The sequence below is a fragment of the Sitophilus oryzae genome, unplaced genomic scaffold (genome assembly GCF_002938485.1).
Source record: "Sitophilus oryzae breed Bouriz unplaced genomic scaffold, Soryzae_2.0 scaffold_1396_pilon_pilon, whole genome shotgun sequence".
NCBI classification, from domain to species: Eukaryota; Metazoa; Arthropoda; class Insecta; order Coleoptera; family Curculionidae; genus Sitophilus; species Sitophilus oryzae.
The window spans coordinates 11,364,495-11,392,205 of record NW_022146055.1 but is presented as its reverse complement, the minus strand read 5'-3'; the positions used below and the strand labels follow the sequence as shown (position 1 = coordinate 11,392,205).

The following is a 27,711-nucleotide window of genomic DNA, read 5'->3' as shown; positions in this document are numbered from 1 at the left end:
TTCAAATCGGAATAACGGACAAACGAAGCACTTTTGCATAGATGTAAATTGTGTCCAATGAACTTAAATATTTTGATACCAAAAATACGTAGTAGTCCAGAGAATATTGGAACACCCATATTTTGATACCAAAAATACGTAGTATCCAGAGAATATTGGAACACCCTGTATATTGTGTTCTAGCGGACCAATTTTGATAATCTTTTAAGCAATTTGTAGCTGAATTATTTGACTTTTTAGTATCTCTTTCCAAATTAAAAATGAAAGCCAATTATTTATTTAATTATTATTATTATTATTATACCACCTGTGGGGTATGTCAAAAAAACAAGAAATTTGAAAATCATTTTATCTAGCTGCATCATTAATTTCTCGATAGTTTATTTTGTGGTTGATCTCAATAGCTTTATTTTTTTGGAGGTATTTGCTTTTGAAGACGCTAACATTTATTCGTAATTTTAACATTAAAACCATGCCTTTGATTTTGGTCCCAGTCAACAGACTTATGCAATAGTGTTTATGATTTATGTAATGTCACTGTTATTGAAAAAAATTGTCTGTGAGCTGTTGGGCAGTTACTCTAGCAGAGGGAACTTTAAGGCACTGAAAAAAAGGTGTGAAAAAGTTGTTCATTATTGGGATATAACATATTATACTAATTACGCATATACTAATTAAAAGCGCCATGTACCCGCGACTCAGGGTTGCCACAAGAAAATTTTTGAATGTGCAGAATTTGACCATAAAAATGTGTAGCATTGTGTAGCAATCCATGACAAATAATTGTAAACTATCCAATAAGACCAAGAATAAGACGTAAAATCGCCAAATTTTAAAGCATAATTACGAGTCTCGATAAGAGTCTCAGTTCCACTCGTTTGTATACGTCAATATATTCATTTCCCATTTCATTTCTTCTCATGCCAGCAAATATTGCAATGACGTCAAAATTGATGTCGTGAAACTAACGATTTTATGGAAAAATTAGACCGGTTAAAAAGTCTGTTTAAAAACTGTAAACAATTCAGGACTGTTTAATCGGCCAAATTTGTCCATAGAAACTGCAGTCCTTGCTGATATGGGAGGAAAAGTGAAATAGGAATTGAATATTATTCACGTATGCCAATCAGTGGACCGAACTACAGTGAAATTTGGCCTCTGAATTTGGCCAAAGTACGTGTTATGTATTATTTAAGGAATTAAGCAATCCTGTCTCTTTACCGTTTTTGACTCGACCAATAGATGACCGAAAATGATATTTGTCAGTTCAAAATTTAAAGTTCACTTGAGGCCTCTTTTAATGTAACTTAGATAACTTAAACGCAAAAAAAAACAGCTTTTGTCAGCTGATTTACTGTTCTGGTATTATTTTTTATAATAAATATGTGAATTCTCAAAATGTGTAGCACAGGCCATTGTGGTGTAGCTGTGCAGTCATGGAAGCAAATGTGTAGCAAAATACACAATTGTGTAGCTTGTGGCAACCCTGCGGCGCGACTTCGTTCGCGTCGAATTAATCATTTGTAATGGTGATGATAAAGCAAAGCAAGAATTTCCATTAACATACAAACTGGATAACATTTTCTCACATTTATGTCAGCATGAGAAAAAACAATATGGCGATATTATTATATAACTTGGTAATATTTGAGGGGTTGTTTCATCTCGTTGGAATTTGATTTTCGAAAAATCCGTTTGACAAAAATAAGCTTTTTACGTCAAGCAGATTAAGCAGAATACCCAACTTTTTGGAACACCCTGTATGATTTAAAAAAAAACAAAATAAATTATGCGTGTCCAAGCGTTTTCCCGAAAGACTAACCGTTTTTTAAATAACAAATATTGTAATATTTGAGGGGCGTTTTCACCCTCTTGGAATTTGTGATTCGAGAAATCCCTCCTTATCGAACCTCTACACCCCACAGTCAATCCGTTTGCCAAAAATCAGTTTTAAACATCAAGCAGTTTAAGCAGAATCGTGATTACTCAATGGTAACCTGTATACACCCTGTATAAATTTTTAAAAATCTTAAATGATGTAAAATAACAAAATAAAATATACGTGTTTAAGAGTTTTTCCGAAAAACTCACCGGTTTTTAAATAAAAAAATATTCTAATATTTGAGGGGTGGTTTCACCCCCTTAGAATTCTAGTTTCGAAAAATCCTTTCTTATCGAACCTCTACACCCTAAAGTCAATCCGTTTTCCAAAAATAAGCTTTTTACGTCAAGCGCTTTAAGCAGGATCGTGATTAATCAATGACCAGATTTTTCGAAAAACCCTGTATACATTTTTAAAAAAAAATTAAATTATTAAAAAAAAACAAAATAAAATATACGTGTTTAAGCGTTTTTTCGGAAACTTGACCATTTTTTAAATAAAAAATATTGTAATATTTGAGGGGTGGTTTCACCCCCTTGGAACTGGAATTTCCCTTCTTATCGAACCTCTACATCCTAGAATCACAACCTGTATGCCAAAACAGATTGGTTTTTATATTCTTAATATCTTTTCTAATTATTCTTCTTGCATTTTCCTTTGTACTTTTGCAGTATAATTTATTTTTTATTTATTGTTACAGAGAAGGATTACAAGGAAAGGCTCATAGCTACTGTAAAGAAGGAAGTAAAACAGGTGATGGAAGAGTCTGTCACTCGAAAATTCGTCCACGAAGAAAGCGGATCCGTGACATCATTATGTGGAGCCGTGGAAAATTGTTTATCCCAAGGTAAAGAATTCTTTCCCATTTATTACTTGTTGGGATTAAGTATACACTTTAATATAAGTATCTCAAGGGAAATTTTACTTTGCCGTATTAATAATTCTAAAAAATTCGGTTTTGGAAATTGTTTTTCTTTTAAAGGCGCATTTTATTATACTTTAAATAGATAGGATTCATAAATTTAATTTTAATTTGGTTATATTTTCATTCATACCATATTAGTTTAATTAGGAATTAGGACTAAATATATGTTCCGACAATTTTAACGGTTTCTTTTAATTTACACTGAACAACCAAATAATTTAATTTGAAAAAAAAAATGAGAATAAGTGAATAAATATAGCTATGATAATGTCGAAAGAAATATTTAATTGTATTTTTTTGAGAAACTTATTTGTATCCTTCTGATGTATTTATTTTGTTATAATTTGTTAGAACAAAACAATATTTGTTTACGGAAATAATTTATTTAATTCAAATAAATTAATATTTCGTAAACAGAAGTCCGTACAGCCTCATACACATTATGCCTTGATGTGTTGATGAGTCAATGCACGCATAGCGGGTATGATGCGGTTCGCTAAACCGAACCGCACAATGCATCGCATTGACGCATCAAATCGACTCATCATATAGTATAGTTGCTATCGGGTTATAGTGAGTATGGGGCTTAACGAATAGGATCGACGAATCGCATGAAGGCATATTAACTATAAGGCTTAATAATATATTTTGATTTTTGTATACAATCAAAAAATAAGCAAATACATTTTGAAAAAAAAAACAAACACACCTGTTTATTAAAAACCATCAAATTTAATGTAAATGAATAAATTAAAGTTAATAAACTATTCATTTATTATTTTTCCAATAATTGCACGTATGCACATACGGTTCATATCAAATAAACTATTAGTTACGTGATCGAGGGCGCGATTTTTAAATTAATTGTTGCCAACCATGGACATATTCGGTGCCGTGCTGACTAAGTGGAATTTAAATTTCCCGCTGGGGATTCAGGTGGCAGCTCTGCAATAAAAAATGTCACGTTACCTTCATTCACCGTGCACATCTCGCGACGAGCATGTATCTTAGAGGAGGCAGTGTTGCGGATCCGTGTAGAGATGGGCAGAAGTAACCGGTTTTTTGAATAACCGGTATTTTCCTCTAAAATAACCGGTTATTTAAAGGTAGTTTTTTTTTCACCAGTTAACCTAATAACCTTGCATTACGTTCAATAACCTATAGCCGGTTATTTTAAAAAAAATCGTACTGGTTTAAAACAAGTAACAATTAAATATTAGCTGTTTGAATCGTAAATTTCGAAGAAGCGAACGGCACGGATCTTCCCGATATTTTGACGATAACGGGAGATCCCCCCCCCCATCTCCCGCTCCCAAAACGAAAATATATGACATCAAACATCAAATGTCAAAATTAAATCAGGCATCAGGCGAACCCTGATAATAATCAAAACAACGGCCGAATGGCCCTGACAGGTCAGGCCGTAAAACAAAGTACTAATGCCATAGACTACTACTAGCCACCAGCTAGCCAAGTGATACGAACCTAACTTCAAATAGATTCTCTAAATTCTATATTTAAATTTTAACCAACTTTAACGGATTTTCAACGGTTCTTCAAAAGTTTTCCATGGTTTCGCCCAGTTTCACCCACGTTTCACCGTAAATATATTTTATTTGTAGTTTGAAGTCTCTCTTGAAGCTTAGACTAAGAATACAAAATTGAAGTTCAAGTAATGAATGAAGATAATCTTTCATTATTTATTCATTTTAATCTCTTTATTTTTCTTTGGTATTTGATTAAAATAACTTGGTTGTAGATTGTAGAACTTGTGAGTTGTGTAGTTTATTTGAACGTTAAGTAATTACTAGTTTTAATATCATATCCATGTCTACTCAAAAAAGTGAGGTTAGCATTTTTATTTAAATTCATTTTGTACATATACATACTTACATTGCTACAATCTCTATTTAATCATGCGATTTAACTAAGTTTATTATCTAAATTTGAAGTAGACCTGTGGTGTGTAGAGGTAAGTAAACCTATAGGAAAACTAAATATCTGGTTTTGCTAGGTTAGGTTATTTGAATAACCGGTTAATTTGTGTCGGTTAATTTTGTCAAGTTATTATTTTTTAAAGATAATTCCGGTTAACCTATAACCGGTTTTTTACCAATAACCGCCCATCTCTAGATCCGTGTGAACTCGGCCTTAGGTCTGGCCACTCGGTTATGACTCATACGCCCGGCGACGCCGACGTTCTAGAACGAATAAGAAGCTGGTGAGACGAAGAACGCGGCTAAGAATTGTCGAGACAAATCTGGATTGTCTGTTGCTCTCATATACCAACGTACTCATAAGCCAACGCCTGAAGCCTGAAGAAGATGGAGAAAAACAACCAGGCGACGCGTACAGTTACTATCGCCGCGCTAAATTTAATATAAATTCCTTTTAGATAAATAGTTAGATAAATTATAAATAAGTTATAAATAGTCCTTTAAGTCTTTTAATCGTTATTGTTTGTTTCTTAGTGTAAATAAATTGTGTTTAAATAAATTGTGACTTTCTATCCACACGGAACCGACGAAAAACGTAACAGTATGAAATTGTTTAAAAAATTATTTGTGGCGGTTTAAAAAAAATAGCCTGTTCTATTCGGAGTAAAAATGACTTGTGGCTCGCCTGTATGTCAAACATACATCCTCGCCACATAGTATGTCATTTTTACTCCCAATAAAACAATATACCATTTACTCTTTTTAATGCTGCATAAAAAAAAATTATCCAATCCTTACTAATGATTCAGGTGGTAGCTCTGCTGTAATAAATGGCAAGTTGCCGAATTAATTTATTTATTTCCTGACATTGTCATTGGTTTATGAGTTTTTAGTTTAAATAAATAGTGTTGTGATACTTTAAGCTTAAAACTTGTTTACTAGCAGACCTTGCAATCGAACATTGTACTTTTTAGAACCTCTTTTATTGCGAAGTGTACAAGATATCTCAATAGCTGTAAAAAATGCATTGCAACTTTATTAGAATATTTTGAACGGGAAAGCGGTAGTAATGTCCCTTTGTGTTCCTTAAGTGCTGTTAGGAAGGTGAGTTTTGTTGATGTAAATAATAACTGTTTATATATTTATAATTAATTTATTTTTGTTTCTTAAAATATTTAGATTAAAAGAAAATATATAAAAGTGGGCAACGCTGTGCCGGTCAAGCTTAATCACGTGACTAAAAGTTTATTTGGTATGAACTTTATGTAACATAATATATTTAAAATAGAAATGTATAAATTTATATAAATATTTTGGTATAATTTAGATAGATTTTTTAAATCAAATATAAACTCAGCAAAATAGTGCAAGGTAAAAAAATATATTTTTATTTATAGTTTTGTAGATGTGTGGAGTAAACGATTGAAATTCTTTTTTGCTCTAAAAAGCTTTTATAGTAAAATATATATAATAGGCAAATAAATGTCAAATAAATACTCATTAAATTGGTAATCAGATATTCCGAAAAAACGTGAAAAACGTCAAACATAATAATAGTTAACTGAATTACAGAAATTTCTCTATAATACTTTTTTGTATTGATCTGAAAACATTTATGGAAAATGTCGAATTATCTTCTATAAAAACGTATTTTTTAATAATTATTTTGCAGCATTCATTTTAGAGATTTAATGACCAGGGCAAACGAATATGATTGAAATGTTGGATTCGCATTAATAACTAATTAAATTTTAATAAGGCTAATTAATATTGGTAGTAATGCGGAGCTGATAAATTGTTACATATTTTAAACAAGCCACAACCCAGCAATATTTTGTGACACCTTTAGGTTTGACATATATGTTTGACATATATGTATATTTGACATATCTGTTTGACATATTTGTTTGACATTATATGTAGTCATTGTATAAGCTCATCGCATGGTACAAAGAAAACAAGGTATGATATTGCGCAGGTTGGTCGCTACGTCACAGGTGATAACAGGCGCTATTGGTCAGCATGCTCCGCGCGCCAATTCAAATCGTCAAGATATTGTAATGAACCTGTTTTTTTGTTTATATACCGTCATTGAACTATCGCTAAGCAAGTTACTGTGGAGCAGTGAGAGAAGAGTCAGGCTAGGAAGCGAAAGACCGGAGTTCGAATCTCGGCCGGGGCATAACTTTTTTATTTAATTTTTTAAATACTGTTGAATTCTATAGTTTATTTTTGTAGTATAAAAAAGGATCTATTTATTCTGTTATTTTTTAATCTCCGGTATTAATATAAATTGATTGTTGGTACAATACCTCATTTAATATAAAGTAATATTCTACTTTTTGAAATGTATCGGGCCCTAATTGTACCTAAAAGTAATATATTTTTACAGTGATATACCATATTGTAATCTATTTAATATTTCAGTCACTTAAAAAGTTAATTTGTATTGAATAATCGCCTACCATTAACGGAAATTTGAGCTATAATCCTTGATGGGCATATTCTGGGTATGCAAGTACTTCCTCTAAATTTTGGGTTTCGTTCAACCGATTTATTCTCATAACCTAAAACATCTACATATAAAAAGAAGCACAGGTCACTAATTATAATAAACTTCCACCTTGGAATTACTTCTACTAATTATAATAAATTTCACAAACATCGCAAACTAAAAACCTAATAAGCAATTTTATACCGAATATAGAAATAAATTTAGTATTCTTACCTATTACCGTCCAAATCCATGTTAATAAATAATTAATATTTTTGGATTTTTATCTTTTATTTTTAAATATATTTTTGGAACTGCTGGTTTTAGTAATTGTTAAATTAAACTAACTAAAAAGTCAGAAAAAATAAACAATTCTTAACTAAAATAACCCTAAAAAATACAAAAAATGCAGATCTCCTGTCAAATTTCTTTATTTTTTATTTATTCATTATTTTCCTAGTGACGTCATAGGTGGTATGCGCGAACTGAACGAAATTGGTGCCGCTATCGATCATACCTTGTATTCATTGTACCATGAGCTCAGCGTATATACTAGCTTGTAAGCAGTTTTGTTTACAGATTTTGGAGTTTTACAAAAAAAACACTGGCGTCTTTCACATGCCAGCGTTTTTTACCTAGCACGTTGTGCCTTGAGTAGAAAAAGATTATGAATATTAACATTTTTTGTTATCACACAAATTTTATTATTTAGCCCAATCACTTTAATTAAAATTATTCTTTATGCTCTCAGGATCAAAAAAATTAGAGAGTCGAAAGTTTTTTACGCTGTTTGTATATGTTTTTTTCAGGATGCAATTATCTAATAATAAGTGACATATTTATTGTAGAGGACTCAATTCTTGATAGCTTTTCTATAAGCAAGTTTTTCGTACGACACACAAATCATGGTTGAGAAATGCGGTAGAAATGTAAATTAGTTTTAATTTTTACACTACCACATTAAAAATACGGAAGGTAGGTTCAAAATACTGATTTTTTTCTAAAAACCATTTTATAAGAATGGCATAAAGCTGTATAAAACAATCGTATAAAAGTTCTTTACAAATTTCTAGAACTATTATTGATACTGAACTGTTGTATAAAAATTCGTCCATTTTTATATAATGATAATTTAATTGTTTACGCACATTCTTTGCACGTTATAAGAATTTCAATATCATAAATATAAATTATATCTTGTAGTTGCATATACAAATCTTATAAACTTCTAATGTTTAATAAATATTTTGCATACGTATGATGGTTTATAAGCATTTATATAGCTATATCTAATTTTAAAATGTTTTTGGGATAATTTAAGTTACATGGAAAAGAGCAATACATATGGCGAAATTTATTATTTTGCTTATTATTTTATAATTATATTACGTATTTTATTTAAGTATATTACAAAAACAATTAATAGTTTATCTTTTATTTTGTGTAATTTTGTGCTTTTTGTTCGTTTTCTGATAGCACTTAAATCAATACATTAATGAAAGAAAAATGAACCATATATTATTTTATTTTGAGACCTTTTAATATTTTCATCCAACTGTTATACACATTTTATTCATACCCATAAGGATACATTACATATATAATAAAAAAATAAGAAAATAGAAAAATACTGATTCTCACATTACCTATTAAGGTTATGTAAAAATTTTATTATTAGACATACTTATATTCCAGAAAGTATATTTATACATTGTAATATATTACGTTTCTCTCATGCGAACCTAAATTGTTAAAAAATAAAAAAGTGTATCAATTTATCAAGTCTTTTCAGAGTATTTTTTTTTTCAATAAAGAATATTACAGGAAACGGAAAAGAAAATTAAAATGAGTAATGAACCTTCATATTAACCATAGAGATGATTAATGTAGCAAATGTATATTTCAAAACAAAAGAAAAATATCATATACTTATTATTTATTAACTAGTACATTGGAAATTAATCTTGGACTATTAATCTTGATATAGCTGTTTATGCTCGATCATCTTAGTTAAACGATGTGGCGCTCGCTTATCTCTAGGATGCGAGATTATTGATGAGACATTGTATATTTTCATTATTACGTCTTTACGAAATTGTGAAATTACTCATACTTGCCGCATGACCGTCAGCTGTCACATACATTGTAAATTAACTAGAGTTAACTAGGGTTAAAGGAAAGTTGATTAATTATTTATTTTGTGAAAATAGCTAGGAAAACTATTTATGTAAATATATAGAAAAGTTTTGCTACGTTGAGTTTAAATTATATTATATATAAATATGCAGAAAATGGTGTAAATTACTATATTTTTTACAAATTAAAATTTTAACAAATTATAAAGTATATTGCATTTTTTCTTTAAAATTTTTATTTAAGGAGACTGTTTGTTAGTGTTGCTTTTAAAGATGTAAATATGTACTCAGAAATCCATAAGTTATAGAAATTGTTCTTTATACTCCTTTACTATTTTTATCACAATTGAAAAATTTATGATTTGATTTTCTTTGTATAATTATTTAAAGAATATTAGGTTAATATTTATGGTGAGTAATAAATTTATTAGTGAAAAATTCATAACTAAATTATTTTTTCAGTATTTAGTTCTCTAGACATTTAAGATTATTGAAGTTCTAAGAATGCTTTAAAATGAGCATATTTATGTACATTTCTAAAATTATAGAGATTGTAATATATCATTAGTATAACCGATAAAATTTTTTATACATTATAGTCTAAGAGCCAGTGGCAGCTGCAACCTATATATATGTAATTTATAAAACCTGAAATTTTGTCTAGTGAGTCTCGTACCCGTCAACCATGAGATGGAGTCTCGCTAAGCCCAGCGAGGTGGATCCTTGAGCTACTTGGGTGCGCAAAGGGTCTAAATTTCACCAACCATAAAAGTATTTTATCAAAGCTGCCGTTTATAAATGTTACAATACATAACCATTATTATACCGGGTGCATCTCAAAAGTGGCTCACCCCCTATAACTTTTTTATTTTTTCAGTTAAAAAAACGAGATTTCGTATATTAGTATATGACATAAATTAGGATTAGGAGGTATTTATTTGTTTTCGGTCACTTCCTGTTTCACCGGAAATGACTACAACTTTTAATTTTTCAATAGCACCTTTGGTTTAGTTTGGTTGGCACCTTTGGTATTTTTTTACTATATTCAATAGAAAATAACACTCTGAATAGAATGACATACCATATGTCAACTTTTGACATTTCGCATATGGTCTATTTGAAATTATAACTTGTGGTTTCTAACGAAAATTTTACTCGAAATACCAAGTGTGTGGTATCAAATTACTCGTAAAAAATGCTTTTTCGAAATACGCTAATGAGCCACCTTCGTTCCCTTTGAAAAAATTGAGATATGATTAAAAATAGAATTTGTGCATTTTCTAACTGGTCAGGACAAGACACTAAAAACATTAGACGATCAAATCTATTTTTCCAAGGCTCATCCTTGATTAAGAATTAGTATTTTTAACATAGCCATGGCACTCTAGATTGAATTTTAAAATACATTTTAATTAACTTAATTTTAATTTTTTATCAAGCGGGAATGTCAAAAGTTGACATATGATATGTCATTCTATTCAGAAGGTCATTTTCTATTGAATAAAGTAAAAAAATACCGAGGATGCTATTTAAAAATCAAAAGTTGTAGTCATTTCCGGTGAAACAGGAAGTGACCAAAAACAATTGAATACGTCAATCAATCCTAATTTATGTCATATACTAACATACCAAATTTCGTTTTTGTATCTGAAAAAATAAAAAAGTTATAGGGGTGAGCCACTTTTGAGACGCACCCGGTATAGGGTCGCTGTTACGTATGGAAACGGTCGATTATTAGGTAAAATATAGGAGGTACCGCAAAAAGTTAAATACAAAAGTTATAGGATTTTTAAATATTTATTAGCGAGTAATAAATTTAAGTATACTGGGTCGTGCATAAACTCGTGGCACATAAAAGTTTAATTTCTTTAATTAGAACCCCCTGTATATCACTGCATATTTCAATTCTTCCTTCAATTCTAAGCAAAAATCGAATTACACACAATGTACCTCAAACCAACCGTTTCCGAGTTATTGACTTTTGAAAATATCATTTAAACAATTTGATTTAATTAATTTCGATATGTTCAGTTTCATTTAACGATGCCATTCTGCCGAAACTGTGATACCTAATAGTATTTGACCTTAGTTTTCAAGTTAGCATTTATAGATGTATAAAATGAAAGTATAGCAAGTCTGGAAATTACAAAATTTTCGTATTTATGGATGTCTAAAATGAGATTATATCAAGCCTAGAAATTACAAAATTTTCGTTTAACATTTCAATTCTTCAATTTGTGTACATTGTATATTCCGATTATTGCTTAAAATTGGAGGAAGAATTGAAATATGCAATAATATACAAAGGGGTTTTATTTAAAAAAAATAAAATTTGATGTTGTTTGATGCCACAACTTTTTGACCGACCCTGTTTACTTAAATTTACTAGTAGCTAATAGGCATTTAAATACCCATTGTATTGTATTTTGTATTTGACTAAGAGTGGGTCCCATGGTACCCTCCACTGCGGCTGCGAGGGCCTATTGTTGCTCAGTTTCTACAAGCTCTAATATACAAAGAGCGTCAAAGTTCACCCTCAAGCCTTTTAACATAGGCCGTTATGTCTGACGGCGATATGTCTCCTAGGTCTGATAGGTCTACCATGTAAATACCCATTACAACAGTATCACAGTTTTGGCAGAATGGCATCATTAAATGAAACTGGACATATCGAAATAAATTATATCAATGTTTTAAGTGATATGTTTAAAAGTCAATAACCCGAAAAGGGTTGGTTTGAGGTACATTGTGTGTATTTCGATTTTTGCTTAGAATTGAAGGAAGAATTGAAATATGCAATAATATGCAGGGGGTTCTATTTAAAAAATGAAACTTTGATGTCCCACTACTTTATGACCGACCCTGTATACATAAATTTATTACTCGCAAATAGACATTTAAAATCTCTATAAATGCGGTACCTTGTATATTTTACCTAATAATCGACCGTTTCCATACATCATAGCCACCCTGTATAAAAATAACAATGGCAGACGATTATCGCGGATAGCAGACGTTTTTGAAAGTAACAAAAAATATCTAATTTTAAAAGTATTTTATTAAATGTGATTTTTATACAGGATTATTCACCTCATTTGACACAGAGTATTTTTAACAATTTGTTACATCTTTAAAAATAATCTAAAATGTCAATATTCCATGGGTATGCATAAATGAGGTCTAAATTAGAAGAAAATGCATTTTCTACGAGAACTTGAAGAGATTTCACAAAATTGTAAATATTTTAAAAACGGTAAGATTATAATACGGTAAACCGTAATTAATTAATTTAGTCGTATTTTAATCGTAGAGACTAAAGTTGTATAAATATACAAGGTGTTCCATTTAAAAAAATATATAACTTTGATATTTATTTATTTGAGACACTCTGTATCTTTTGAAAATAATTTTAAATTGTAGCTTTAGTAGTCCTTCAACAATCCCATCACTCACACTTTCTAAAAATCTAATCGTGTGGTGAATAAGGTATACAGCCTTATTCACCACACGAAAAATCAGATTTAATATAATACTTTTGAAATTAGATAATTTTAAGATAAAAGAACTGTATGTGCTTAAAAGTGCCATTTTTAAAAATTCTATGAAAATAGGCAAAAACCCGAGAATTACTCACAAAGATTCAACAACAACACGATATTATACAAAATAATGACTGACACTAGGATAATCGTCAAATAAGAAAGGACAACATTGCTGATCGCGACGCAATGTGACCAACATAGCCATAATAAAATTCGGTTTAGACTAATTTTTGCAGCTTTAATCTAAATAAAATATCTGTTACAATCATTTGCTCTATAAAGTAAAATGTACAATAATTATAATGTGCTGCTCAGTATCTTAAATTATATAATAAATTTAAACATTCTTGCCTAAATATTATTCAGTCAGGTTTATAGACTTTAGTGTCAATGTCGATATGATTGATGGCGTGCATCGGAGAATGTTTTGAGATTACAATAAATTATATTTTATTGTATTATTTTTTAACATAATTGATAAATTTATGATACACTTTTCATTTTCAAATTACCTTAATTCTAAGGATATTAGGCGCTAATATTCATGACAGAAACTAGTACTATTTTTGTTAGTAAAAATTAGATGACCAAATCATTTTACCTGTTTCACTAGTAGCTCAATTTTTACTATAGAAGATATTAATAATATTTCTATTATTACTGATTCACTGAATATAATTTTGAATTTACTTTATGTGACATTGATCTTGTGAGTTAATACTTAATTTTTTTTCAGGTTTAAGACGAAGGGCTTTAGGTCTATTTAAGACCTCTTCTACTACCGCACTTTTGCACAAAATAGCTAAACATTGTGCTGAGGCCGACAGGATATCAAAAAAGGTACAAGAAATTGAAAATGTGGATCCTAACAGAAGGTCTAGCAGCAGCAGCGATAGTGTTACAAAACCTACATTAAAGAAAAATCTTTCGTTTCCTACCAGTCCATTACCTCGTTATTTATGGATAAGGTACGAACTTAGTCTGTAATTATTCCATGAATTTTGAAATGTTTTAGTTTTATTTTTTAATAGGTACTTGGTTTACTTTTTGACGACGAATAAATTACCTAATCAATTGTTTTGATTACCTATTTTAAACCGCTTGACTATGTTACAAAATTAATTAATGTATTTTTTATTTTGTTTATGAAAATAAGTATAGAGTATATTATATTTTGAGAAAGCTCATAACAACCATTTCCGAGTTATTGACTTTTGAAAATATCACTTAAACAATTTGATTTAATTATTTTCGATATGTTTAGTTTCATTTAACGATGCCATTCTGCCGAAACTGTGATACTTAATAGTATTTGACATTATTTCTCAAGTTAGTATTTATGGATGTATAAAATGAGATTATATCAAGCCTGGAAGTTTCAAAATTTTCATTTAACATTTCAATTCTTCAATTTATGAACATTGTATATTCCGATTATTGCTTAAAATTGGAGGAAGCATTGAAATATGCAATAACATACAGGGGGTTTCATTAAAAAAAAAAAAATTGATGTGCCACAACTTTTTGACCGACCCTGTATACTTAAATTTACTAGTATCTAATAGGCATTTAAATACCCATTACAACAGTATCACAGTTTCGGCAGAATTATATCATTAAATGAAACTGAACATATCGAAATGAATTAAATCAATTTTTTAAGTGATATGTTCAAAAGTCAATAACTCGGAAACGGTTGGTTTGAGGTACATATTTCGATTTTTTGCTTAGAATTGAAGGTATAATTGAAATATGCAATAATATACAGGGGGTTCTATTATGTTTATGAAAATAAGTATAGAGTATGTTATATTTTGAGACAGCTCATAACAAGGGTAATACAATATAAAAAATAATATACAGATTAAAACATAAGTTTGGGTAATATTTCAAGATTGAGCGAACATCTGGTTACGCTACTGAATTCGACGTGAAAAACTTTATGGGACTCAGTTTTCATCTTTTCGATTAGTTATGAGATATCGAGATACGACGAGTTGACGGGGTTCAAAAATTGCAACATTTTCGAACATAGTTTCATAGTTCATAAACAAGTAGTTTTATAGTTTCATAAACAAGTAGCACAGTAATGTAATAACCGCATCTTTGTAACCCTACTCATGAAGAGAAACCCTACAAAACAGACGAAAATGGGACACCTGTATAGTCTCTAGTGTTAGAGTTAGATTAAGAGTGGATCCCAGGTGGGATCCTCCATTGCGGCCGCAAGGGTCTATTGTGTTTCTCTACCTTACTGTCGTCATTTAGACCATATGGATACCAGAATTTCAATATCAGTTTCAACATCAATAGTATTCTTTCTGATATAAATTTCCATTTGCATCTGCAACAGATTTCCTTCCTACTTTCTTATTAATATATCCCACGCCTGCCTTTGCAGGTCTCTTGGTTGACACCACTGAGTCCAGTGACCTCCGTTTAATTCTTCACATCTGCACCCTTTCTTTTTAGTTTCCGTAACTATACGTTTAGTTTTGCTTTTTCGTATTCCAATGCTATCTCTTCCTCTTTACCGTTTAGCCCTCTGACATTCCAAGTTGCTATTTTCCAACCTCTATTTTTTTGTCTTGTATTTTCCATCTGTGTCATAGCCGCGTCCTTCAAACAAAGATCCTGCACTATTTCTTTGCCGATTAGTTTTTGGCTGTATTTTCGGTAGTCTGTTACTAGATTTGTCCTACTCCCATTTTTTGCCGTTTATTGAAATTTTAGTAAAGCTCACTTTCACAACCCTGTTTACAACTCCTCAACAACCCCTTTACCCTTGTTGCTTTCTTCCTTGTCTCTTAATCCTATTTTGTTGCTGTAGATATCTTTCCCCTTGGTTAAGTCATTGCTTATAAATATTCGTTAGTTTTTCCTATATTTTAATTTGTATTTATTCTTCATTAATTTTTCGTTCTGTAAATTTTGTCCCAAACTCAATTAAACAAGTTCTATCGCCCAGTTTCTGCATAGCCTTAACCTCAATTTATATGTTCAAGTCCTGTCTGATAATATTATTCATTATCTTTTTTAACATTATTGGATTGTTGGTGTCAATTTTTAGACTAGTCATGACAACATTATTAATTTCCTTTTCAATCGGTTCTACTATATTTCTAACCACTGATCTTTTTTTATTGCTTTGTTTTCTCTCTCCCGTTCTGGACTCGTACCTGTTGATTTTTTGCTTGAACAAAACACTTGAGGATAGCGCGCGCTTGGAGGTGTACACTGTGTACTCGGCCGATCTTGTCTCTCTCCGTACTCGACTACGGCTACGTACCCACTAAGGTTTTTCGGGTAAAGGAGGGGAGGAAGGGATAGAATCCAACAATAGGGTTTATATAAAGTATATTATATATTTTATGTCATTAGTGGGGAAAATGAGTCAGCACCGTGAAATAAAAATAAATAAATAAATGCCTTTATTGTCGAAAATTTTTACAATTTGTAGACAAAGGTAAAGTAAACAAACAAAGTAAACAAACAAACAAGAGAGAATACAAAACATTATACAAATAACATTGTGAGTCTTATTGTTTAAAATAAACATTTATAAATGTTTACAGTGTCAAAGAATAAAAAAATAAAAATAAGATTAAAAAATATTTAGTAAGTTTATACTAAATATCAATGACCTCTTGATAAATTTACCTCAATGTCATTGGTAAATATAGTAATAGCAAACATTAGGCCAGTGTTTACAAGATCAAATTCGATTATCAAAATATAAGTCATTTATGACGTAGAAAGCCTAGTAAATAAGATTTCAATGCTTTGCGAATGGCAGGTGATTGTGCAATTTTTTCGAGTTGTATAATATTGAACTTTTAACTAACTCTGAGCGTGGGGTAGGTAGATAAAGATCTTGCTCCACGTTCCTGAGTGGATAAGTGTGAGATCGCCTTTCTTGAGAAGCTGATACATGCTTCCCTATTAGGAAAACGGATTCACAAATATAAATAAGGAAGGAAGAGTTAATAATTTATTATTTTTTTAAAAAAGTCCTGGCAATGAGTTCTGCTGTTTAGTCCCAGTGAATATCAAACAGCTCTCTTCTGGATCTTGAAAATGCAGTCAAATTGAGTCGCACAACACGTACCCCAGAATGGAAGGGCATATCTGAGGTGCGATTCAAAAAGTGCATAATAAACAGTTCTAGCTACTGACAAGTTAAGCTCCTTAGAAACAGATCTTAATGCAAAACAGGCAGAACTCAATTTTTTCGACAAAGCGTCGATATGCATGTCCCTTATGTAATAGATTACATTCTCATTCTCGATATTATTTTATATAGTTATAGCAAAATTTTCTTGCACTTGAATATTTATTTTAGAACTATTGAATATTAAAAATGTTATAAAATTAAAAAATTACCATAAAAATGCCGCTTAGAACAGATAACCCCTACTTCTTAGTACAACAGACACGCACAGTAAAATACTTTTTACTCTGTGAAAATAAAATTTGAAAAAACCCCCTTAATATAAAATGGATCGTACATGTTTGGACTGGATATTTTTGGGCAGATTTTTTATATTTATTGTCACTTTTTTATTTTAGTTGTATTGGTAACGCTATTCAAACTTTTCTGCTAAACTAAAACTTTTTTATTCTAAAAAAATAAAAAGATACAAAATGCACAGAATGTAAAATATTTTTCTGTAATTTATCCTCATACTGTTTTTAATGAATCTGAAAAATAATACGGTTATAGGTACGCGTGTGCTTGTTTTGAAATGATATTCCTTTGCCTCCAAAAACAATATTAGACCTACACATACTACTGACGCACATTTTGCAGTATGGCCAACAATTTTTATAATTGGCTAATAGTCTATTTTATAACACGCAATATATTGTAATAATGGGAAAAGAAAATGAATACATCCCGCTCCAATGTTGACTTTGTGGGTTTGTAAATGTTTTAGGTATACAAACATATTTTTCCTAATGATGTATAATACTACATATACATTGTATATGTAGTCTGTAATATTTATAGAAGTTTATTAACATACTAAAATTCTTTCTGGAGCTTGTTATGTAATTTGTGTTTCTATAGTGTTAAACAGCGTACACATTATGCCAGAAACAATTCGAAACATGCCAAGGTTGCATTTCGTCGCCCAACTTTGAATGCATTTTGATTTATTTCCAGTTGTCTTGATCCACTTCGGTTTGCCTCGACCTACTTTCGATTCTTAAAAGCAAATTAAAACTACTCTTGAAGAGGACGAAAGGGATTTCTTTGGCGTTTTTTGTTGCCTCGTTTAATTTTGTTTTGTTTTGAGCTATTTCCAAAACATGGCGGTATCTGTACCGGAGGCAAAGGATTTTTTTTCATAAATCTCAGTGAAATATGTAAACCTAGACTACGTTATATTGATATATATTCCACAGAATTAATATTTGAACACGCGCTTATTATATGTATAGTAGATATTTAGGAACAAAACTTTTCATTTAAACTGAAGGAACATAATTACAAAAAATTTATGATTTAATTTTATTATAATGAATTAGTATATAACATTGTATATGGTATGTTTGTTTTCGGCCTTATACAGGGTTGTTCACCACATACGACACGGAGTATTGTAGCTAAATGATTAGATTTTTACAAATTGTAAGTTTAGGGTTCGTTGAAGAACTATTAGAGCTACAATTTAAAAATATTTTTACAAGATACAGAGTGTCCCAAATAAGTAAAAAATATCAAAGTTGTATTTTTTTAAATGGAACACCCTGTATATTATTACATTTTTAGTTTCTACGATTAAAATAAAGGTAAATTTGATTAAGGTTTATTACACTTAAACCTTACCGTTTTTGAAATATTTTCAATTTTGTGAAATTGCAGTAAAAATTTTAAGTCTTCATTTCTCCAAGGGTATCAATGTTTTTAATACTAGATATTTACTGAAGTCTATTTATTGATCAGTTATTGTGTGGCAATAACAAAAACAATACTACCTCATACAGAGTGTCTAAAAATTTATTTTAAATTATTTCTAGATTTAAACGGCAATATCTTGTTTAATTTAAATGGAACGCCCTGTATATTTTAGGGGAATCAGATGCAAAATTTAATTGTCTATCAAATTGTATTATACCACATTTTACCTATCCCTTCAAGTTTTCGTAGAAAATGCATTTTCTTATAATTTAGACCTCATTTATCACTATACCCATGGAATATTGACATTTTAGATTGTTCTTAAAGTAACAAATGTATAAAATGTAATATATCGTTTTTAACAAAATGATAATATTACTAGCCCATTTGTATGCAAAAAGAAAACTATTTAAATCTTTATAAAAAAGTATACCATTAATTAAATATACCACCTTTATTTCCGCCCAAATACTAATTAATTACATACTTAATTATGTTCGTTAATAAATTATTCTAAATAAATGTGGATTTGAATCAGAAATCAATAAAATAATAAGTTATGAAAATGAATGTCTCTGTTGTTATAAATACGCATTTATCAAAAAATGAAATATCATTTTCAAGGTGTTACTTTTTATCACACTCTCTAATACACATACAAAATTCAGTTTTTTAGTATTTGGAGCAATTATTATTAACAACGCAAACAGTCAATTAATGTAGTTTGAATACTGGAATCATATTAATTGGTCCTCTTTAACAAATATTTAAACAGCTTTTTTTATATTTCAATGAAATCCACAAACTATTTCGATAATATTAGTATCTGTACTCTAAAAATTTGGTACATCTTTAAAAATAATCTAAAATGTAAGTATTCCATGGGTATATTGATAAATGAGTTCTAAATTACAAGAAAATGCATTTTATACGGAAACTTGAAGAGATAAGTAAAAATGGTATAACACAATTTGATAGATAATTAAATTGTGCATCTGATTCTCATAAAATATACATGGTGTTCTATTTAAATTAATCAAGTTATTGCAGTTTAAAGCTAGTAATTATTTAAAATAAAATTTTAGACACTCTGTATAAGGTAGTATAATTTTTATTATTGCAACACAATAACTGATCAATAAATAAACTTCAGTAAATTTTTAGTATTAAAAACTCTGATACCCTTGGAGAAATGAAGCCTTAAAATTTTGACTGCAATTTCACAAAATTGAAAATATTTCAAAAACGGTAAGGTTTAAGTGTAATAAACCTTTATCAAATTTACCTTTATTTTAATCGTAGAAACTAAAAATGTAATAATATACAGGATGTTCCATTTAAAAAAATACAACTTTGACATTTTTTATTTATTTGGGACACTCTGTATCTTGTAAAAATATTTTTAAATTGTAGCTCTAATAGTCCTTCAACGAACCCAAAACTTACAATTTGTAAAAATCTAATCGTTTAGCTACAATACTCCGTGTCGTATGTGGTGAAGAACCCTGTATAACAGTAGTATTGCTTGATGATATTATCAATATAACCGCTTGTGAAAATTATTAATTAACCCGATGTCAACAAAAGTATGATCCACCTACATTATTTAAAAGCAATGTTCTTTTATTGTTCTTAAGAAAAGTCTGCAAACGATACTTTTATTAGCACCCAGGATGGTTTGATATAAATCCATTCAACTAGTATTTATTATGCGGGGATTTAGACAATTAAAACTAAACAACCAAAACAAATTCGTAAACTAAACTTTGCTACAGACTACAGTATAAATGTTACATTACCATATAAATAATTAGACGATTTTTTAAATCATTTTGTGCATATTTTGTTTATGAGGCGCAATACCGTGGATTATAAGCCGATAAATGGTAGACCGCTAGTTAGTCAATGTTTTATATGTTTTTACTATATTGTAATTAATAATATTAGACAATGATTAAAACTAAATATTCTTGTGTAATCTTCTGGTGCGTTCTCACGACTCGTGTACTTGGCAAGTATTTTTTATTGGCCTACAGGGTTTGGCGGGAGTGCGGCGTAGTTCCTTTCCTATAACAAATAACTTAGAAATTCTGTACAGATGCCCGACGCACCCTGTATACGCTGTATACCAGTTACAAATATGTAGACGAGTTGTGAGAATGCGCCCTTTGAGGAACAGCCAATTTAATTTACCATCGGTAACTGTTTTTATATCAGTTTTTTCATGTTTACTTATTTTTCTGAAGCCACAACAACGTTTGATCTTGATTGCCTTGTGCTATTTCACAAAATAACCTTTGTTAATCTTGGTTGTCATCCTCATCTAGTTATACCTTTGAATAAGAAGACTAAGGAAGGAGCATAATGCTATCCATGTATTCATGCATGGTGGGCGGAAAAAGCACCATAAAAGCACTCTAGGGTGGGGATCCTTGACAGTTCTGTTTGACGATTCATTTGACACATTTGAATTTGATTTGAAATTTTGTGGATTTGTCAGTCTTTACGGAGCTTATTTTATGTTATTTATTATTTATTCTACTACTGATAGTTGTATAAAGGTAGTAAATCTAGATGGAAATTGTGGCAGCACTTAAATTAACAGTGACACTATCGCGATTTATGAAAAAGACTCTAAAATAGTTGGTTGTGTAGCGTGCGGTAAAATCTCGGCAAAAACTGAGTGAAATAATGGAACAACTTTTCGCTAGTAAGTGACTATATAATATACTTACGTGTAGTAAACCGATCATTTATGAAATTCACTTAAATTAACTAAATTATATATTTTTCTTGCATTTTAGCTTTTATTTATTACTGTCAAAGATTAGATGTCAAAGAATTTAGATACGCTAATTTGACTTACCTGCTTCAGTAGCGTATCGGATGTTTGTGTTAATAAATACTTATTATAACTTATCTATTTTTATTAGAATTATATATTTTTATAACAATTTTAATAACTACCAACATTTATTCACAACGTAAAATAAAACAACAAATTATTGAGTCTACCCCACGTCTACCCTACATCATAGTTTTACATTTTTTAAATAAAATTAGAACGACACTGATAAACCGGAATTTAAGTCGGCCATATTTGAGGCCCATCGTGGTGTACCTAAGATTTTTGATATGCTCCTTCCTTAGTCTTCTTATTCATAGAGTTATACATATAAAATGACAGAATCTTCATTTCATAGCCATCGCTGATGTGATTTTTTTTATCATATATTGTATTATACGGGCTAACATTGTGCTTCAGTGTGCTTCAGTTTTTATTAAAATTAACAAGTTAATCCTACCGAATTATACTTTTTCTCTTAAGCTTCTATTTTTTTTCAGATTAGCACTGTTTGATAAGCAGCTATCGAAAATTATTGACTATTTAGTCAGTAACGCTCCCAAATACTACGACAAAGATGCTTTGGTAGCAGATCCAGATTATGGCACAATTTTGAGTTCTCTTTTGGTCGGACCGTGTGCTTTGGATTACTCACGTACCAAGAGCGTTGAGCAGTTTTGGACAGATCCACCTGCTGATGAATTGGTGAGTCCATTGAATTATTATAGTATATATCATATTATTTCCAAATGAAATTATTATTATGTATAATCTAGGTTGAAGTCCGCTTTTAATAATTTGTGGTCTTTGTGCCTTTTGTTTGCGATTGTTGCCATTTTTTTTTGGTAATTTCCGAGGGGTGTCTCACTCGGGTAAAAAATGTACACGTACTGCCGAAATATCCTTCCACTGCTAAGCGACTGCCAATGACTATGAAGAAAACTGCCTATGACTGCCATGTAATTATTATAGGCGACTGCCATAAGACTGCCAATGACTGCCAGCAACTGCCAAAAAAATGTACAGGTAATTCCAATAATGAGACACCCCTCGGTAATTTCACATGCTATTTTACATATTTTACATGCTATTTTTTATGTTAATCAATTGAGGCGGTAAACAATCACAAAAATATACAATTTTATATACTTCATTATAATAAAATAAAAATATTGTTATTATATTTCTACAGATTAAGTGAAAATTTTTGTTTGATAAATATCTACTATACATATTATAAACGCGTGTTGAAATATTAATCTTGTGAAATATATATCAACATAAAACGAGATGTAATTAACAAAATATCGTAACAACATATATTTTAGAAACGCCTGGGTTTACTCCTTTCACTGAAAGTTATGAAAAAAAGTCCTTTGTCTCGGGCATAGAAATCGACAAGTCATGGAAGTAGCTCGAGATAAAACGAAATTGAACGAGACAACAGGAAACGCCAAAACAAAATCTCCTCACGCCCTTCTCTGCAATTTCACGAATAGTTTCGAGGGGTTTTTAAGAAATAAAAGTAGGTCAAGATAATAGGCCAAGACAACCGGTGATAAGCCGAGTTGCAACAAAATTAGGCTACCAAACGCGACCTTGACGTACTTCGAACTGTTTTCCCAATAGTGTAGAAGGTGTATTGCAGTCTATCTTAGTTATAGAACAGTTGTAGTTTTTCTAATCAGCCCCAGACTAGTACTGACGTTATTTAACGTTAATTTGTATATAAAAAAGAGGACCATTCGTTCTCGGAATAAACAAAGGATTATTTTCAAATCTGAGGTTTTCCTTAGTAAGGCAAGTTACTTTATAATTAAATGTTATGGAAACGAAAATTAATATAAACTTCTCCCCATCTAATCAAAATGTTTCGAAATTAAGCTATATTTTTACTAAAGTCGAAGAAGTTTAGACAGTTTACGACTAGCTGACTTTAAGAACCCGGCATCGAATGTAATTGCTTTTTTTCTGGCTGTTTTATTGGTTTAATAAAAGGATACCAAGGAGAAAATTAAAGTTACCTTTATAGCTTTCTTTAATTAACTCAAATAACGCTTTATTGTACAAAAATCCAAAATAGCTTCATCGACAAAGCATTTACAAAACAAACAAAAGCACACAAAATATACAAATAATAAAAAATATCATACAATTCAAATCAATTCAAAAAATTTACTGTAGTGTAACAACCCAAATTCGTCAACAAAGTTGAAGAGGTAATATTTTGGCCAACTGTATAACAAACAATTTAAATGAAAGAAAGGAACCTACGTTGTGTTAAATATTTTTTTATTGTGATTACCTCGGATGCGCCTCGACAAAGCAATATTTTGGGAAATTTGAGGAGAATAGGTTATGTAAATAAAACGCTAAATTTGTAAATAGCCCTATTTATTTTATTAAATGAAATGAAAGTAGTGCCATACTCTGCCTGGAATTCACATGTAAAAGAGCACGGCAGAGAAAACCATGATCACTATTCCAGACATTCTAACTAAGCTGTCCTGAACTTTAATAAAAGAGAAATAATGATATAGAAACTGTCCTCATACCTAGGTTTAATACATTCAAAACTAGTTTAATACATTCAAAATATGCCACATTTATATCATTCAAAACTGAAGAGTTTTTTGTTAGTTTAACGGGTCCCCACCCGTAGGTAGGAAGTCCCTTGTTGCGGAATCGACGCTAAAGTTGAAGGTTTGGTGCCAATATCTTATAATTTAAGAAATTGTAAGTTATTCTATGAGTTATTATATTTATTGCTTTTGTTTGCCCTTTTGTGATCTAAGATATTCGCCCATGCACGATCGAAAATTGTTAGTACACTCAACAAGGCCCTTATTCTCACAAACCACAAACATCGGCACGAAGGAACAGTAAACGATTTTATTTAGATTACTTTTAAACTGAAATTATTTACAGCATAAATAGATTCCATTAAATGCATACACATGTTATATATTGTCTTTGTCAGATCAAATGAATAATGAAAAAACAGAATTACAACAAGAAAAGAAAATAATATGATTTAGTTATTAGTTAAAAAATGAGAAAACATTTACTTTACCTTTAATAACATTCTTTCTCACAGAACTCAAGAACCAAAATAAAATCAATGCGTCTCGAATGATAGTCTAGAAGCTATTATCTAACAACTATCACCTCTGTTGGTCGCCTGATTCCCCTCTCCCTAGTTTGTGAATAAATTTTAAAAATCAATAATTTTGTTTATGTATACAGAGTGTCTTAAAAATGAATGTTTTGAATTTAAATAAATATGTCTATTTTTAAATAGGCGGTTCATCTCATTACGTCATTAAAATTGCAAATAGAACATACATGGACATTGCAGAACACAAAAAAGGTGTATAAATAAAATTTACAATAGGAAAATTGTAAATGCATATAATCATGTAAGAGTTATAAAATATTAAATACTAGACCTTTAACCAGTGTGTGAGATGATCAAAATTTAAAATTCAAAATTTGTTCATGATTAAACATCAACAAAAAAGTCGTTTATCGCATATATAAGCTGCTCTCTCCAGTAAGTATGATTTCAGAGCTTTGCGAAATGCGGGAAAGAATGAAAGCGACTGGATATTCAAAGGCAGATGATTGTACATTTTTTTGGCATTGTACAGTATTGAGCCTAACTAGTTCTGAGCTCGGGGTTGGCAGATAAAGATCGTGCTCCGCATTCCTAAGTGGATAGTTGTGAGATGACCTTTCAGGAATAGCAGATATGTGCTTGCGGATTAAGCAAACGGATTCAAAAATGAATAAAGAAGGAAGAGTCAGTAGTTTGAAATTTTTAATGAAATTCTGGGAGTGAGTTCTACTGTTCAGTCCCAATAAATATCGAACTGCTCTATTTTGAAGTTTAAAAATACGATCAAATTCACTCCGAATTAGGGCAATATTAAAAGAAGAAATAGTACAAATTTAGAGCAAAGACTAAGTACAAAAAAAAAGAGCAAAACTAAGTACACATTTAGAGCGACAGTGAAATACATTTGATTTTCTTTATTTTTAATGTCCATATTCTGAAAAAATGTGGAAACTTTCATTTGTCTTCACCTACTTCCATTTCTTAAAAACGCCTCGAAACTTCTCTTGAAATTGCGGACTTTGGGTTGATTCCTGTTGTCTCGTTCAATTTCGTTTTGTCTCGAGCTACTTCCACTACGTGTCGGTTTCTATACCTGAGACAAAGGACTTTTTTTTCATAAATCTCAGTGAAATAAGTAAACCTAGAAGTTTCTAAAATATCTGTTGTTACGATGATATTTCGTTAATTACATCTCGTTTTATGTAGATATACAGGGTTGTTCACCACATACGACACGGAGTATTGTAGCTAAACGATTAGATTTTTACAAATTGTAAGTTTTGGGTTCGTTGAAGGACTATTAGAGCTACAATTTAAAAATATTTTTACAAGATACAGAGTGTCCCAAATAAATATAAAATATCAAAGTTGTATTTTTTTAAATGGAACACCCTGTATATTATTATATTTTTAGTTTCTACGATTAAAATAAAGGTAAATTTGATTAAGGTTTATCACAGTTAAACCTTACCGTTTTTGAAATATTTAGGTTTTTGTCAAAATACAGTAATAATTTTAATGCTTCATTTCTCTAAGTGTATTTAAGTTTCTAAAACCAAATATTGTACTGAAGTATTTCTATTTACTGAGTTTCGTGTGGCAATAATAAAAATTATACTACCTTATACAGAGTGTCTAAAAATTTATTTTAAATAATTACTAGCTTTAAACGGCAATAACTTGTTTAATTTAAATGATACACCCTGTATATTTTACGAGAATCAGATGCATAATTTAATTGTCTATCAAAATGTATTATACCATTTTCTACCTATCTCTTCAAGTTTCCGTAGAAAATGCATTTTCTTGTAATTTAGAACTCATTTATTGATATACTCATGGAATACTGACATTTTAGATTATTTTTAAAGATGTACAACATTTTTAAAGATTACAGATACTAATATTGTCGATATAGTTCGATTATTTCATTAAAAAATAAAAAAAACTGTTTAAATATTTGTTAAAGAGGACCTATTAATATGATTCCAGTATTCAAACTACATTAATTGACTGTTTGCGTTGATTAATAATAATTGCTCCAAATACTAAAAAACTGAATTTTGTATGCGTATTAGACAGTGCGGTAAAAAGTAACACCTTAAAAATGATATTTCATTTTTGGACAAATGCTTGTTTATAACAGAGACGTTCATTTTCAACTTATTATTATATTGATTTCTGATTCAAATCCACATTTATTTAGAATAATTTATTAACGAACACAATTAAGTATGTAATTAATTAGTATTTGGGCGGAAATAATGGTGGTATATTTAATTAATGAATAATAATTAATTCCTTTTTATAAATATTTAAAGACCTTTTTGCATACAAATGGGCTAGTAATATCGTTTTGGTAAAAACGATAATATTACTAGCCTGTACATTTTGTACATTTGTTGTTTTAAAAACAATCTAAAATGTCAATATTCCATGGGTATATTGATAAATGAGGTCTAAATTATAAGAAAATGCATTTTCTACGAAAACTTGAAGGGATAGGTAAAAAATGGTGTAATACAATTTGATAGACAATTAAGTTGTGCATCTGATTCTCTTAAAATATACAGGGCATTCCATTTAAATTAAACAAGTTATTGCCGTTTAAAGCTAGAAATTATTTAAAATAAATTTTTAGACACTCTGTATGAGGTAGTATTATTTTTATTATTGCAACACAATAACTGATCAATAAATAAACTTCAGTAAATATTTAGTATTAAAAACTTTGATACCCTTGGAGAAATGAAATCCTGAAATTTTTACTGCAATTTCACAAAATTGAAAATATTTCGAAAAAGTCAAGGTTTAAGTGTAATAATATACAGGGTGTTCCATTTAAAAAAATATAACTTTGATATTTTTTATTTATTTGGGACACTCTGTATCTTGTAAAAATATTTTTAAATTGTAGCTCTAATAGTC

The 27,711-nt window shown here is 30.0% G+C and overlaps 1 protein-coding gene across 1 annotated transcript in view; it reads left to right on the top strand.

Moving 5' to 3' along the window:
- Nucleotides 1-27,711, top strand: part of LOC115876044 (small G protein signaling modulator 1-like) — a 118,676-nt gene that overhangs the window by 4,950 nt on the left and 86,015 nt on the right. Inside the window, exons 2-4 of the mRNA XM_030891717.1 lie at nt 2,583-2,729; nt 13,652-13,883; nt 22,166-22,370. Of these exons, the coding sequence (XP_030747577.1) occupies nt 2,583-2,729; nt 13,652-13,883; nt 22,166-22,370 (584 nt within the window). The remainder of the gene's footprint in view (nt 1-2,582; nt 2,730-13,651; nt 13,884-22,165; nt 22,371-27,711) is intronic.